A 13,468-nucleotide genomic window follows, 5' to 3' on the forward strand; every position below is an offset into this window, starting at 1 on the left:
ATACAAATTAGCTGCTGGTCATCACTAAGTGCCACCCAGGCAAGTTCTGATTCTTACCCAGGCAAGTTTTGTGGTGTTTAAACATGCTAGCCACTAGCTACATGTAGCTATTTGGCCAGTTAAGTGTGGCTAGTTCATTTTAAAAAAAAAAAAAAAAATCTTTCAGAACATGACTAACATGCCTCAGAACTGGGTGGATACCATGGCTCTAATATAAAAAAGTGTCACAGCAGACAGAATGCCAGAGTGGCTAGCTTTTGCCCTGTAAAAATACAGGGCCTGCTTTTGGTAATATTTTTACTTTGTCTAAAGCCATTAGTTACACAGGCTTCTGACAAATTTCAGACCTCAAATGGGATTTGTTTCGTGAGGAGGAAATTTAGGTCAGTGTTCTTTTTATCTGATTTTTTCCACTCAGCCTCAATCTGTTAAGGGGAGAGTCAGACAGACTCCCTCCCCAAAACATACTGGTACTGTTCCCAGTGTTTCTGCAACTATAGATTAAGTAACTGCATGCTGTAGTTTTCCTGAATCAAAATATTTTGTGCAGAAGCTCGAACAGAGGAAGCAAGTTTCCACAATGGCTTATATAGCTTTTTTTAAAATGCTGATCACAATTGTGTAGTTTGAGCCTTCAGACTCAATGAAGCTTTTAGTTACATTTCATCAACAGCAAAGCAGGTCTTTTCAGATCATTTTAATAGGCATCTGGAGTCCAGTCCTTCCTGAAATTTTGGGTTAAGATTAGGCTGGCTACTAGCCTTGCACTTGATTTTATAACAAAAAAAGCAGTCCAGTAGTGCACTAGTTATAATAGCTCATAGCCATTGAAGGCAAGGCACTCTCTAAAATTAAAGTGGTGCTGAGACAGTCTGACTAAAGCCATCTCAAATCGTGTAAGTGCATACACAAGACTAGTACCCTCTTGATAGTTGCAGAAGTAGTCAAGGGTTACACATTTCTATTCACTCCTCCAGAAGTTAGCTGCACAGACAAACTGGCAGCCAGAGTAAAATCTTAGTCTGGCTAGGTCTTTTCTGAAGTCCTTGGATTGCTTTGGTCTCTTCCCACCCCCTGCAACGCCCCCCAACCCTGCCCACACACACACACACACACACACAGTTGCTGTAATAGAAACGTTTCCCTGCTGGAAGACAAGAGCCATTTGCACAGCCTCTTGTTGGGGAGTGAATTCTGTAGTATACTCTAAGAAAAGTGAACACAGACGTTGCCTTTAAGAGTAGAACCTGGAAAAAGCATTTTTGAATAACCACCTTACATGGAACTACTCTTAACCTCTGTTACTCTGTAAATTCAGATACTGAATGTACAAGAAGACTGATACTGAGGGTGCAGTCTCCCTTCCATTCTCATAAGGGGAATGTGAAAACTAGACTCAGCTGCTGCAGTGGACACAACCAGCTTTTTATACTGAATCATTAAGTTTGCTTTTTCTATAATGCACTATTCCTTAAAAGGAACCAGACCACATGCCAGAAGGCAGCGATTCCAGGCTGTGATGTGCTGCAGCACTGTGGACTGTTGGGCACTTTATGCCTCCAGTTACGACGTGGCCATTCCACCAATGATTCGGCTTGTGCACCAGAACATTAACAGCATCTGCTGTATTTGAAATAAAAAGCAAGTTTCACTAACCTTAATGAGTTCAAGATCACACTGCCCTCTCTCATATGCAACACAAGCCAAATGAGGGTCCCTTTTTTCACAGTATTTGCCCACAACACAGCTGTCGTAGTACGGGTTCTCCCGAAGAAACCGCTCAGGATTATTGTTACTGTCAATGTAGATTTTGGCTAGTGCATTGTGGGTAGCAGGTTCTTCACAGCCTTCATGAATTCTAGATTCCAACCATGGCAGCAGCAACTTTAGCCTTTGAGGAAAATAAAGCGTGTTAAATTGACAGACATTTATCAAAGTATGCTATTCAAGTTTTCAGTTCTGTCCCCTTACTGTCTGGGCCGAACTTGCCAGCAAGCTTAACAGTTGAGGCTAATTGCCTTGCTCCCCAGAAAGGCTGAGGTCCTAGCTTACTGGTCCTCTTGACCAACTCATACTTAGCTGAAAGGCCCCCAGAACAATCTACAAAAATACTAGCATTTTAAATCTGAAATGGGTTTCCCTTCCCCCCCTCCCATGTTTAGGGGCATGCCTACAGAGTATGCATTTGGAGTTTCTCTAATCTGACTGCACCACAACCAAAAAACCCCACAAATTTCACAGGAGAGAGGAGCCTGGGAGAAGCCTAGATCAGAGCGCCAATAAAGACAGTATGTCTAGAATCATACAAGCCTCAGGATTTTACTCTGAAAACAAGCTTTACTAAGCAATGAAAGCAGCATCAGTTGGACTAATCACCACCAGTTAGCCTCTCAAAAGGAGCTCACTTAAAACGTTACTTGAGTGCAATAAGTTGAGTATGGCATGTGGAACATGCCGTACATTATTTGATAGCTGCAATGTTAGCGAGGCTGCTCTCCAAATGGGCACTTCCTGAGTTAATGCTTCCCCCCCAATTGGGCACTACTAGAAAAAAAAAATGCATTAACTCAGGAAGCGGCAATGGTAGTTTACATATGCACATCAGAATAGCTTCAAAAGCAAAGATTAAAGTAGGGGAAACTAGGCCAGAAAGTTAAGGCAGCAGCAAAGGAACTTAAACAGGAAAAAATTCCAACTAGATTTCTGGGTGACTACTGCAATATTCCTCTGTCTAAGAAATGTGGTCCCTAATCCTATGGATTTTTAGTAGGGTTAAATAGGAATGTAATGAATTTTGAATATTAAACAGCATCAGTGTTTAATAGATTAATTTAAGCTTTAAGTTTAAAATGCTAGTGAAAGGATACTTACCTCAATTCCATACTTTTATAGTATCGTAGAAGTAGTTGAGTTTTCTGAACAGGAAGATTTAGCAAGTTGTGTTTATAACAACTGTCCCCAGGGCTCAAAAAAAGTCACTTACAGCTACTGCACACCACACTCCTGGTCCAACTACTTAAAAATGCAGTCAAATCTGTCAACTGACAATACTCTGCAATAGCTTCAGGCTTACCTGTCAGTCAGTTTCTTCCTTCCCTCTATCTTTTCTCCTGAATTTAAGAAATGAGAGCAGAACCACCAAATGGTCCCAACATTTGCAATACCTTGCCCCTTCTCCATTCTGTTCTAAGCAGCTCATCGAAGTAAAACATTTATTCTCCTGCTCTCTAGCTGTATACAGCAGACAATGTTTTAGTCAAACACTGTCAAAAACTCAAGTTTAGATACAGAGCTGGTTTTTACCTCCTCACTGCCTTGTGTAATGATCTCCCACATTCAGGAGTGGAACAAGTGAGCTCGTTTTAGGATTTAAATATGTGGCCTGAATTATCAATGCACAGGATACTGCAATGCCTTCCCACATACCATAGGCACACTTGTTACAAAATTTGTATATAAACAGGATTCCTTTGCTTAGGAAAGTTGCCTCACATTAAGTTACCATGACATTCTTTCAACCTTTTCATTTCAAGTACTTTCAAGCTGGGACTGACTTAGCAATGGAAGCAGCTCCTGCATACCAAAAAGTGGAAAGCCTCACAGTAGAGCCTAAAGACATGACTGTTTGACTTTTACAGTCTTTATTCTTACCTATTTCTTTTTTCTACTTCAGCTACCAGCTCATCAGTTGAGAACTGGCCTCTCACCACCATGATCAAGTTTTTAATAACATCTTCAGAACAGTCCACATCAAGAAGCCCTCCAATCACAGCTGGTATACGGCTTGGATTCACCTACAATAAGCCACCAGAAGAATGGTTTTTTGGATTGTCCCATAAACGGGGATATTTAAATCATTCTTTAATGTTGAGAAATTTAGGGAAACTGACTACTTCAATTAGACTTAATCTAAAAAGTGTTCTTAAAAGTGAGGCTCCATAAGTAAAGTTACCAATGTAGGCATTTACTTCTATAGAGACCACCACCAAAAAAAGTCTTACATACCTGAGTGAACCTCTCCTCTTCCCACATGACCCCTCCCTTAACCCCCAAAACAAAATGCCACAACACACCACGAGTCTCATCAGGAATATACTTTAGTGACAAAACTTCTCCAGTTTAAGAGTGCGAGGAGAGCAGTACTCCTTGATCTCCTATATCACAGTAACCAATAAGCTTAAATTATCATGCAGAAGCTACAGTCAGGTTTGCTTTTGTAGCTGAATTAGACAACACTTCATTGAAGCGTGGAATTTCATTCTACTCTAATAGCAGCTTAGGTTACTAGGGTGCTGAATAAACTTCCAGAGTGTCAAGTAAATCAAAACTCCCAGCACACATGCTGGGTCCTTTTTAAGGGGACTCCTTACAGGGAGATTTTATTTTACCTTCTGAACATATATCTCGATGTACTTCTGCAGGTTATTGCGGTATAAGTAGAGAACCAGGTCATGAACAAAGTCAAACCTGTCACAAACAATGATCAAAGGAAGCTGGTCTGTGAGCTTGGCCTCCTGTAAGTTTGAGGGAGGGAAATGGAAAAAGGAGAGAGAGTTAGAAGAGTCACTATCTCTACAAAATTAGAGAGCCAAATTGTTTTCTGAAACTATAGTTTCAGAAAGATAGTCCTAAAATGGACTCAAAATTAGTCCCATCCCTGACACCCCAAGAATCCATTGTATACCATCTTAAATTTGGCTAAATCACTGCACTTCGGCTTTAAAGGGAAAGGTGCTCTTTCAATAGAGACTAACAATCTTTATGTCCTTGGGGGGTGTGGGGGGGAGACAAACCACAACTGTAGAGGTCTTGCTGACAGTGGACATCCTCTGTATAGGACCTGACTTTCAAAATGCTGGATTTTGCAGTTGTAGCACCTAGAATCCCTTAAACCAACATAAGAATCTGGAAGCCCCATGTTCAATCAAGAAGAGACATGCAACTTGACTAGGGGTTTGTCTATAGTACCTCCCTACTTCGAAGTAGGGATAATGGTAAGTAGGGTGTTGGGAGTTCATTAATGAAGTGTTGTAGTGCATATGCAGCACTTCATTAAGCAAATTCCACCCCCCCATGGCAACTCTGAAGTTTTAAACTTTGAAGTGCTGGCTTGCATGTAGCCATGGCTCACGGGCTGGTACTTCAAAAGTGCCTGGGGTTCTTTGAAGTAGGAGGTAGGTGTAGACACAGCTTAAGTTACAGAAACACCACATTTCTCCCCCCTGGCCCATGCTGCCCATTCTTATAGAATGGCTTGTAAAAGAAAGGGCTGCTTTTACTTAAGTCACAAAGGAATCCTGTCTCTATATCTGGCCATGGGGAGACAAGTTCCCCATGGATCATAGCTAAGCCCAAAACTAGCAAAACATCCTTGAGTTAAGCATATGGGCATTATAGTTTATATTCAATTTTGTCATCTTACTCAGGAAATTCTCAAACTGTGGTCCATGGTTCCACTAATTAGATTCTTGGATCCAAACAAACATGTAACTTGAAGTGGTAGTATGGGGGGAGGGGAGAGGGGAAAGGAAGTTGGGGGAGTGCAGTAGGAAAGATGTGGGACATGCAGGGCTGCAGCAGCCACTAAAAAAAAAAAAAAAAAAAAAAGTTTTCCTCCAGCTCTACAGCTGTAGCTACCAGGCTGAGGTGGCCCTCCTTCCTAGCCTCAGGTCTGTGCTGAGACAGACCTCCTACTGATGTTGAAATAGAAATGGTGTACTTGTTTTTGGAAGAGCCAAAAATATACAGGTTTAAATGTACAATGTTTATCTAAAGCGCTTTACAAGCCTTTGCTTAATGGTCTTTCCAAATGCCTGTACAATTAGCTAAGAACCTCAGCTGCTTTCAAATAGTCCATAAAAAAAATAGCTGAGAATCACTGAACTGATGCAGCAGCAAAAGACTAGTGACATTCTTGGATGTAATGATACGAGTGTGGTTGAGCCAGACACGGAGAGGTCTTGCTCTACTTAGCACAGATGAGGACCTTGGGTGGGGGGGGGGGGGGGCGGGGGGAGGGAAGAGGGTCGGGAGAGCAGAGTGTCCAGCTTTGGGCATTGAACTTTAGAAAGGTGGACAAACCTGGTCACATTTAGTCAAAGGCACCCCCCGCCCCACCCCACCCCATCACCAAAACACACCACCCCACCCCAAGACTGTTAGACGCACATCCCAGTTTTTAAAAACATGCCAAAGAACCACCATATGTAGGACAGTGATCAACTGTTTTCCATGTCAACTGAAGGAGATACATTTCCCTTAACTATTAGGAATATTTCATAGTTTTCAAAAAAAAAAAAAAAAAACACAAGCACTAGAGTAGGCTACTAAAAAGGAGTGTGTGGTATTCCCATTACTTGAGCTTTAACAGATCAGACAAACAGGCCAGCAATGATCTAGGTTTGCTTGGTCTGCTCACTGTGCATGGTTGCTCTGAAATACATGACTTCTGGAGATTTGTTTAAGTACTATATTTGTATGATTCTAAGCCAAGCTACTATAGTTTTTATTAAAAAGGAGCAGGGGGAGAAACTGGCTAGTACAGGTTCAGAAGGCAATAAGGAAGTTTAAAACTAAAAAAAGTTTAAAAAGGAAGTGTTCTAGTAGTTTTTATGCCAGCTACAGTTTGGTCACACCTGGGACTAGATATACATATGAAGAAAATATGCAGGTTACTTTGTCTTAAAAAGACTACCTTATTTCTATTGCTATAGCAGGAGTAGCCCTTACAGCTTATACCTCTTCATATGAAATCTAAAAAGGTGATTAGTTTGTACAGCACCTAGTGCCCATGCCTACTGTATTATAACTGACAAACTAGAGCTCAACTATCTCTGGCACTGTTACTGGCTCAATGTTTAGCACCAGACTGTACATGGAGAGCTATTTGAGATCCGAGAATGATCCATTTGTCTTTGGACTTGTGATAAACTAATACAAGAACTGCACAGTGCTCACAGAGCCTTAGCTAATATGTTTCAATTCAGCAGTTGGAAAAATACCTTCAGAAAATTCTTCACTCGTTCTGGGTTATAGCAGTTACTTTCACGACAAATCCTTTCCACCTCCTTAATTTGACCAGTTTTGCAGGCTGCCTGAATATATTTGAAATGGACATCTGGATCCTGGCTGAAGTTCACAATAGAACCCAAGAAATAGAACAGTCCTAGAAAGAAGCAGAGATTACCTACTTACAGCTATGAACATCTGGAGTTGAATTAAGGTGTTCTATGCTTTGATGATTCATTACTAACAGGAAGGAAAAACACCCACTACACACTGGTGAGAACAGGTGAATTAGAAAATAGCTCCACAATAGTGGTCCTAGGAAAGCTGCCAACAGGAACAGACTATTGTGTACACATATGGTTGCCTTCCTCCACTCATGTGGAGCTCCTGGACACCACATGCAACTACTTGCAGGAAATGCAGTTAATTGTAAGCACCAGCCCTATAGTAAGTTTCATACTCGGTTCAAGTAAACGTTGCAGCTCAGTATGCCACTCAACTCCGGCTGCCAGCATACCCCAGACAGCAAGCACCTCCCTAGAACAAAAAAGAGCACCTCACCTTCGTAACTTTTGAAGGATTCAAAGAGCTCCACAAGAGACTGGGTTCCAAGCTGTTCATGGTATTTAGAAGCAACTTGTACACAGAGCTGTAGGTTTTGTCGGATGTTGGCCGATAGCATAGCACGCAGACATTCCACAGAGTCCTCAACTGACAGAGAGCCAAAGAAGTTTACAAGCCACTAAGAAAAGAAGATGTTAAAATGGTTTGTTGTTGTATACAGTCACCTCAAATTCAGAAGTAGTTTACCAACTGCCACTTTAAATGCAGAAGGTAAAACATGTGCAACAGAAGAGCACGTGTACTTGCTCTTCAGGAACAAGAGTTACTTGATCTCCTTTCAACCTTCCTAAAAATATAGGATAGCAAAGACTCTGCAACCTCTAGGCGATTATGGGTTGTTTTTTTTATTTTCTTTTAAGAATAAAAACCACTTGTGATAGTTATGGGCAAGAATATTCTTTTGGTAAGAATTTGAGCTACCAAGAAAAACTAATCTCAGGCTTTAAAAAAGTGAAGAGCACTTGCATGATTAAAAGGTCAGCAGCCGCCCCCCCCGGCTGAGTTAATTACCAGTGCAAGGTGGAGTAGCTACAGGCCAGTCACTAAGACTACTCATTTGGGCTGGTCAAAAATAATGGCTCCCACCCTTTCCAGGACAAGTTGCACCTCACTCAAGTGCTACTTACCCCAAAAAGAGTATCATACCACACTACAAAAAAAATTGGCCATTATAAATGAACTGGAACTTGTTTGTACAACGTTATCTACGGACAATGGTTTAGTTTTGGTGCTTTTTATGTAGCCTGGTATAGAAAACTAGGCCAATATCTAGAGAGCTGGTGAACCCCAAGACAGACCTTTTTATATTTCCAGGGATATATGTACACCCCTGGTTGAGAACCACTGGTTTAGGCAATTTCAGTACTTGAAGTTATGTATTACTTTCCCTTTTTTTGGAGAGACAAGCTTAATTTGTTTATTTATATAGTTAAATAGCAGGAGAAGTTTAGTCTACAAATTAAGTCAGTTGAATCTAGTCTTACCTCAGGGTTCAAGAGGTGAGTGTGAACAACAGCACGCTTTATATCATACAGATCCGTGTAGTGCTCCAGTGCTCTCTGTAGCAAGCCTGCCTTTTCACATAACTGTGCGATGTGAGCACGATCATAATGTGTGAACATTTGGTTTCCAAGGATGGCATCTGCAACCTGAAGTTTAACAGATTGTATCCTTAAGCTTACAGGAACAGTCTAGAGAGCGTTTATTCTACATATCTATTTAGAACACTTACAGTGATTCTGAATATTCACCCTTTCCATCTTTACCATAATACTTTGTCTCAACCATGCTAATAGCTGGAGACTGCTAGGGCCAGAAACGATGTTTAATGGCAGAGTTCTAAAGAAACTTTTCCAAGAAAGTTAGAAGAAATGGCACATTAGCCTTATTTTAAGGCAACTAGATTGCAGAACATTACCTGTGGTGCATGAATCAGATTCATTTCCAGCAGCCGTGTCTGAAGGTGTCCTTCAGCAGGACGATTATTCTTCAAAGCATCCAGCAAGAAGGAAGTGCACTGCTGAATGAGACTGTTTTCCATGAATACATCTACGATCTGTAGGGACAATAATCAGGTCATTCACCTACATAAAGGTCTCAGTTTTGAGTAAGAGTCAGGAGTCTGGCATGCGTTATGAAGTGCCTACTTGCATCAGCTATTGCACATCTATGTAACCAGCTTCTTAGCTCTTTTAAAAGCTTCCAGAATTGTACTTCCACAGTAACATAAGTCAGTTTGAGTGCGCTCAAAGGGAGAATATAAAGTAGAAACAGAGTGAACAAAAACATTAAGGTATCAGACAGTGCTCAGATTTGTCCTTTGTCAAAAAAAAAAGATTCAGAAACCAGTCAGTCATTTTGTCTGATGTGTCAAGTGAGTTTGTGCCAGTTAGTGAAGTTTTACAAGTCACAAAGTGCTAAACTATTTTCCCAGAAGACGGTTATGACAATAGTAACTAAGTTGTATTCTAGATCAGTCTTTGGGGTCTGGTTTATCTGCTGATCTACGTCTCTGAAAGAAACACATCTGCTCCTCCCCTAATCCCTGTTAGGGCCAAGAACAACTGCATTCCTGGACCTCTGAAGCTTGGCTGTCACCAAGGAGCATAGCCAACTTGATATGTAAAAGGTGCTGTTCTCCTTGCGAGTCCCAAGGCAATCTGTACAACTATATTTCAGAATTGACTGTAGGTTGTTTGGTAGATGGATTGGGGGAACCCAACCCCGCCCCCCAATATTACTAGAGATGTATGCCCATAGCTAGCCCAGTATAGCTAACTCAAGCACTAATGTATTGCAAAATAAAGTCACTGAACTGGGCTTTGATTTTACAAAATATGTCAGGTATACCTTGGACTCCATGTCCATTAAATGAAGTCATTACCAGCTGCAAAATTTTACCTGGTTAATGTTAGCCAGGGGCTCTTCATCCTGCACTAGCATCTGAGAGAACTGTAAGCCTTGTTCTGGGCTGACTCTCATCACACTTCTCAACAAGAAGATCCAGTCTGGTGTATAGCCAACCTAAAACATTACACAAGTTTCAGTAATCTAAACTCCCTGCAAATGTTTTGGAATTTATAGGTTTTTTGCTTTCAAAGTTACTGTAGTTCAGTAATGAATGCTTCCAGACTTGTTTATTCCCATACTGTGGGAGAGGTCTAATCATACAAGGCTATCCCATCCCAAACTGAAAATAATGTGTTTGGTTTTTAAGTTTATACACACACTAGTTAGATATAGGATTTTAAAAGCTGTGCTAGTCTTACCCAAGTGGTAAGATAGACAAGTGTAGGGACTCAGGATTTGTGAAAGTTAGTTCATGGGGAATGTTCAGACCAAACTGCCATCCAAAGTTTATGGTGGGCAAGACAGCAAAAGGACATGCAAAGTACTGTATTTATGACAACACAAATCAAACCGTCATCATCTTTCAAGTTGTCTCCATTATGTGACTGATTTAAGACCATGTTATCCAGTGTTCCAAAAACAGAGTTCAGATTCTTACAGGCTAAGCTATTGATTAGTCCTGTTGATATGACAAATCTGCATCAAGGTTTTTAGAAATTGGGAGTCTTAAGTCAATTGAGCAAAGGCAGATCTCTCAACTGCTTACCAGTTTTATGGAATCTTAAGACATTGCCTTATCTCATGAAAGATACCTAGAGTATGCACAGGTTAGAGTACTGCACAGAGGATGCCTACTAGGAATTCAGCAGTTAAGAGCTATTATACATTTACCTTTTTGGCATAGAGTACTATTTTCTGGAATTGACCAGTTTCTGCAAAGCACTGAATGACTTTGTTTGGCACATTAGCACGAAGGTAAACACTGAGTGCAAGGGTTGGGTCAGCTGTCTTCACCAGATCTCCTAGCTCCTCAGAACATTCCAGCTGAAATTAGAAATAGCATTTGATGATCAGGCAGAACAGAGGTAGCAAAGATGAACCAAGTCGTAACAGTTACAGAGAAGTAGCCATGTTAGTCTGTATCTTCAGCACTCCCTGACTCAAAAATAAGCTAATTCAGTCATATAGCACTTTAAAGCCAGACCCGTATAGCTAATTCAAGTACTAGAAGTATTGCAAAATTCACTGGATTGGACATGAAAGCTCATCACCTAATAAACTGTTAGTCTTTAGTTTTGTCGAATAGTAGCACTAAGTACACAAAAACATACAGCAGTCTACCTACACAAGACTAGCACTGAGTTTAATCAAAAAGTTTGCCTACTTTATCTTCCTTGAGCCATTTCTCCAGGAGCTGTTTGCGCCCTTGTTGGAGGACAGGACGGCAGAGTTCTAATGATTCAAATTTGTTAAGCTGTCCTTGATCAAGCAAAATACCAAAATACTGCAGCAAAGGAGATGCCTGCCCAGGCTGTGCTGGCACACTCTGGAACTTTCTGATAGTATCACTGGTACGTAGGATTCCCTGAAAGACACCAGGGGGTGGGGAGAGGAAATCCAAGATTTTAGCATAAGTGGTTACAGATAGATACCTTTATCTGAATAGCCTTTCCCCTTTTTCTGCACCTGAATTTTTTTTTTTTTTTTTTTTTTTTTTTTAAAAAAAACCAGCCAACTGAAAGCCATGTTGAGGTCTTGGATATTTTTACATCTGCAAGATTTTGACCCACAAGGCAGCTTTTAGCTGAACTCTTCTCTTTATACTGTGCCCAACCTAGCAGATCCTAAAAAAGATGAATATCTTTTTACAACAAGCTGGACTCCTCCACCAGAAAAAAGTCTTTGTATCAACTCACTAATTGTTACTAGCCTGAATACTCTGAACATTTTAACATCTGCTGTTATAAAAGCATGTTAGAGTAACCACCACCTTTAATCCTTAGTTTAACTCTGAAAATACTCACCTTTGGTGCAGATGCTGCTACCTTAGCAGCTTCTGCATAGCTTCCTTGTGCAAAGAGTGTATTGAACTTTCTAGCAAACAGCTCCTCTGCACCAGCCAAGTTACTGCGAATAGCCATACGCAGACCCAGGTCTGGATTCTGGAGAACGTTAGTAGCATAGTTCACAATGTTATCTTCTTCAACACAAACTGAAAGCACCTGGAAAGGATACAAAGTGACGTGAGGACCATGCTGCTCAAGAGTAATAGAGCTAACAGACTACAATGAGGACAATTTCACCACATTATCCCTTTTCTTAAAGGGCTCTTGTAGCATTAAAAGGCAAGTACTACTTTAGACTAGTGGGAAGAAAGTTATTTTTGTACTATGCCCCTCACAATGGGGCTGAGACCTCTTACATTATGTATGTAAGTGTCCAATTCAGTTAATTGGAAGCTTCCCAACTAGTTTATTTAGCTTCTAAAGGTGGCGATTCCCAGCCTGGGGTTTGTGGACCTGTAGGGGGTCCACAAGGTATTGCAGAGGGGTTGGGGGAAGGTTTGTACCTTTGCAGTTTTAGTCAAATTTTTAAAGTTAAATATCTTCCAATAGTGTTAATTGCTGTCTGAAAAGCTATCCTTAGGCTTCCTTTTTATTTAGTGAAGTGTATACCCTGGCAGGAATTGATTTTGATGTGGGTCTGCACTAGTGAAAAGGCTGGGAACCAGTGCTTTAAGATATCTTATAAGGCCATAAGAAGGTATGCCAGCAACAAATACAATCAGCAACACTACAGCAGCAAATAACTCTTAAAACAATTTCAAGTGCTAGATTTGCTCTAACATTTAAGAGCAGGAAAGTGTCACAGCCTGAGTCTGCAATTTTCCTCAAAGCAGCTGTTCAGTGGTGCATCTTACACATTTAGAAAGGAAATTTTCCATTCCAAGTACGTGTTAGTGTTGCAAGTTGGCATGCTAAAGGTCTGAAATTGTGGTAACTTTTTTTTTTTTTTTTACACACACACACACACACCCCCCCCCCTGCATTATACAGACTCAATACAAGTCAAGGGCATGCCTCATCACTTCCTAGACTAAAAAGGAAAGGTGGAGATATTTTCAAACCACTGCAAAAAGTGTGGCCTGATATGGGGAAGCCTTATGTTTCCAAGAAACAAAAACAAAGCTATGACAAGCTCAAGCTGCACATCATATGCATTAGTTGCTTTTAAAAAAAAAGTTACAACAAAAGACCCACACCCCTACAGCAAGCCACAAACCCCAAACCTCAGAAAGCAGTTTTCACGTCTTCAGTAAGGAACTGCAGGGAATGATGTTCTATACTATATTTAAGATTCCTCTGCACATTTCTCTTTATACTACTTAAAAAAAACAAAACTGCTACATACTCATGGCGGGGGGGCGGGGAGAAGAATAAAGTCAGGTTTGAGATTTTACACAAATATGCCAAAGAACAAAAGTAGT

The 13,468-nt window shown here is 40.7% G+C and overlaps 1 protein-coding gene across 5 annotated transcripts in view; it reads right to left on the bottom strand.

Annotated features, from left to right (window-relative positions):
* Positions 1-13,468, bottom strand: part of CLTCL1 (clathrin heavy chain like 1) — a 58,684-nt gene that overhangs the window by 17,361 nt on the left and 27,855 nt on the right. For all 5 annotated transcript variants that reach the window (XR_012647965.1, XR_012647964.1, XM_075012279.1 and 2 more), the window contains exons 7-17: positions 12,006-12,203; positions 11,366-11,566; positions 10,873-11,025; positions 10,033-10,155; positions 9,050-9,187; positions 8,616-8,780; positions 7,570-7,750; positions 7,002-7,165; positions 4,389-4,514; positions 3,652-3,794; positions 1,657-1,891 (exon numbers count right to left, since the gene is read on the bottom strand). Coding sequence is in view for 3 of the 5 variants with exons in the window: in XM_075012279.1 (XP_074868380.1) it covers positions 1,657-1,891; positions 3,652-3,794; positions 4,389-4,514; positions 7,002-7,165; positions 7,570-7,750; positions 8,616-8,780; positions 9,050-9,187; positions 10,033-10,155; positions 10,873-11,025; positions 11,366-11,566; positions 12,006-12,203 (1,827 nt within the window). In the remaining 2 variants the exon portion in view is untranslated. The remainder of the gene's footprint in view (positions 1-1,656; positions 1,892-3,651; positions 3,795-4,388; positions 4,515-7,001; positions 7,166-7,569; positions 7,751-8,615; positions 8,781-9,049; positions 9,188-10,032; positions 10,156-10,872; positions 11,026-11,365; positions 11,567-12,005; positions 12,204-13,468) is intronic.

The sequence above is a fragment of the Carettochelys insculpta genome, chromosome 18 (assembly GCF_033958435.1).
Source record: "Carettochelys insculpta isolate YL-2023 chromosome 18, ASM3395843v1, whole genome shotgun sequence".
Classification (NCBI taxonomy): domain Eukaryota; kingdom Metazoa; phylum Chordata; order Testudines; family Carettochelyidae; genus Carettochelys; species Carettochelys insculpta.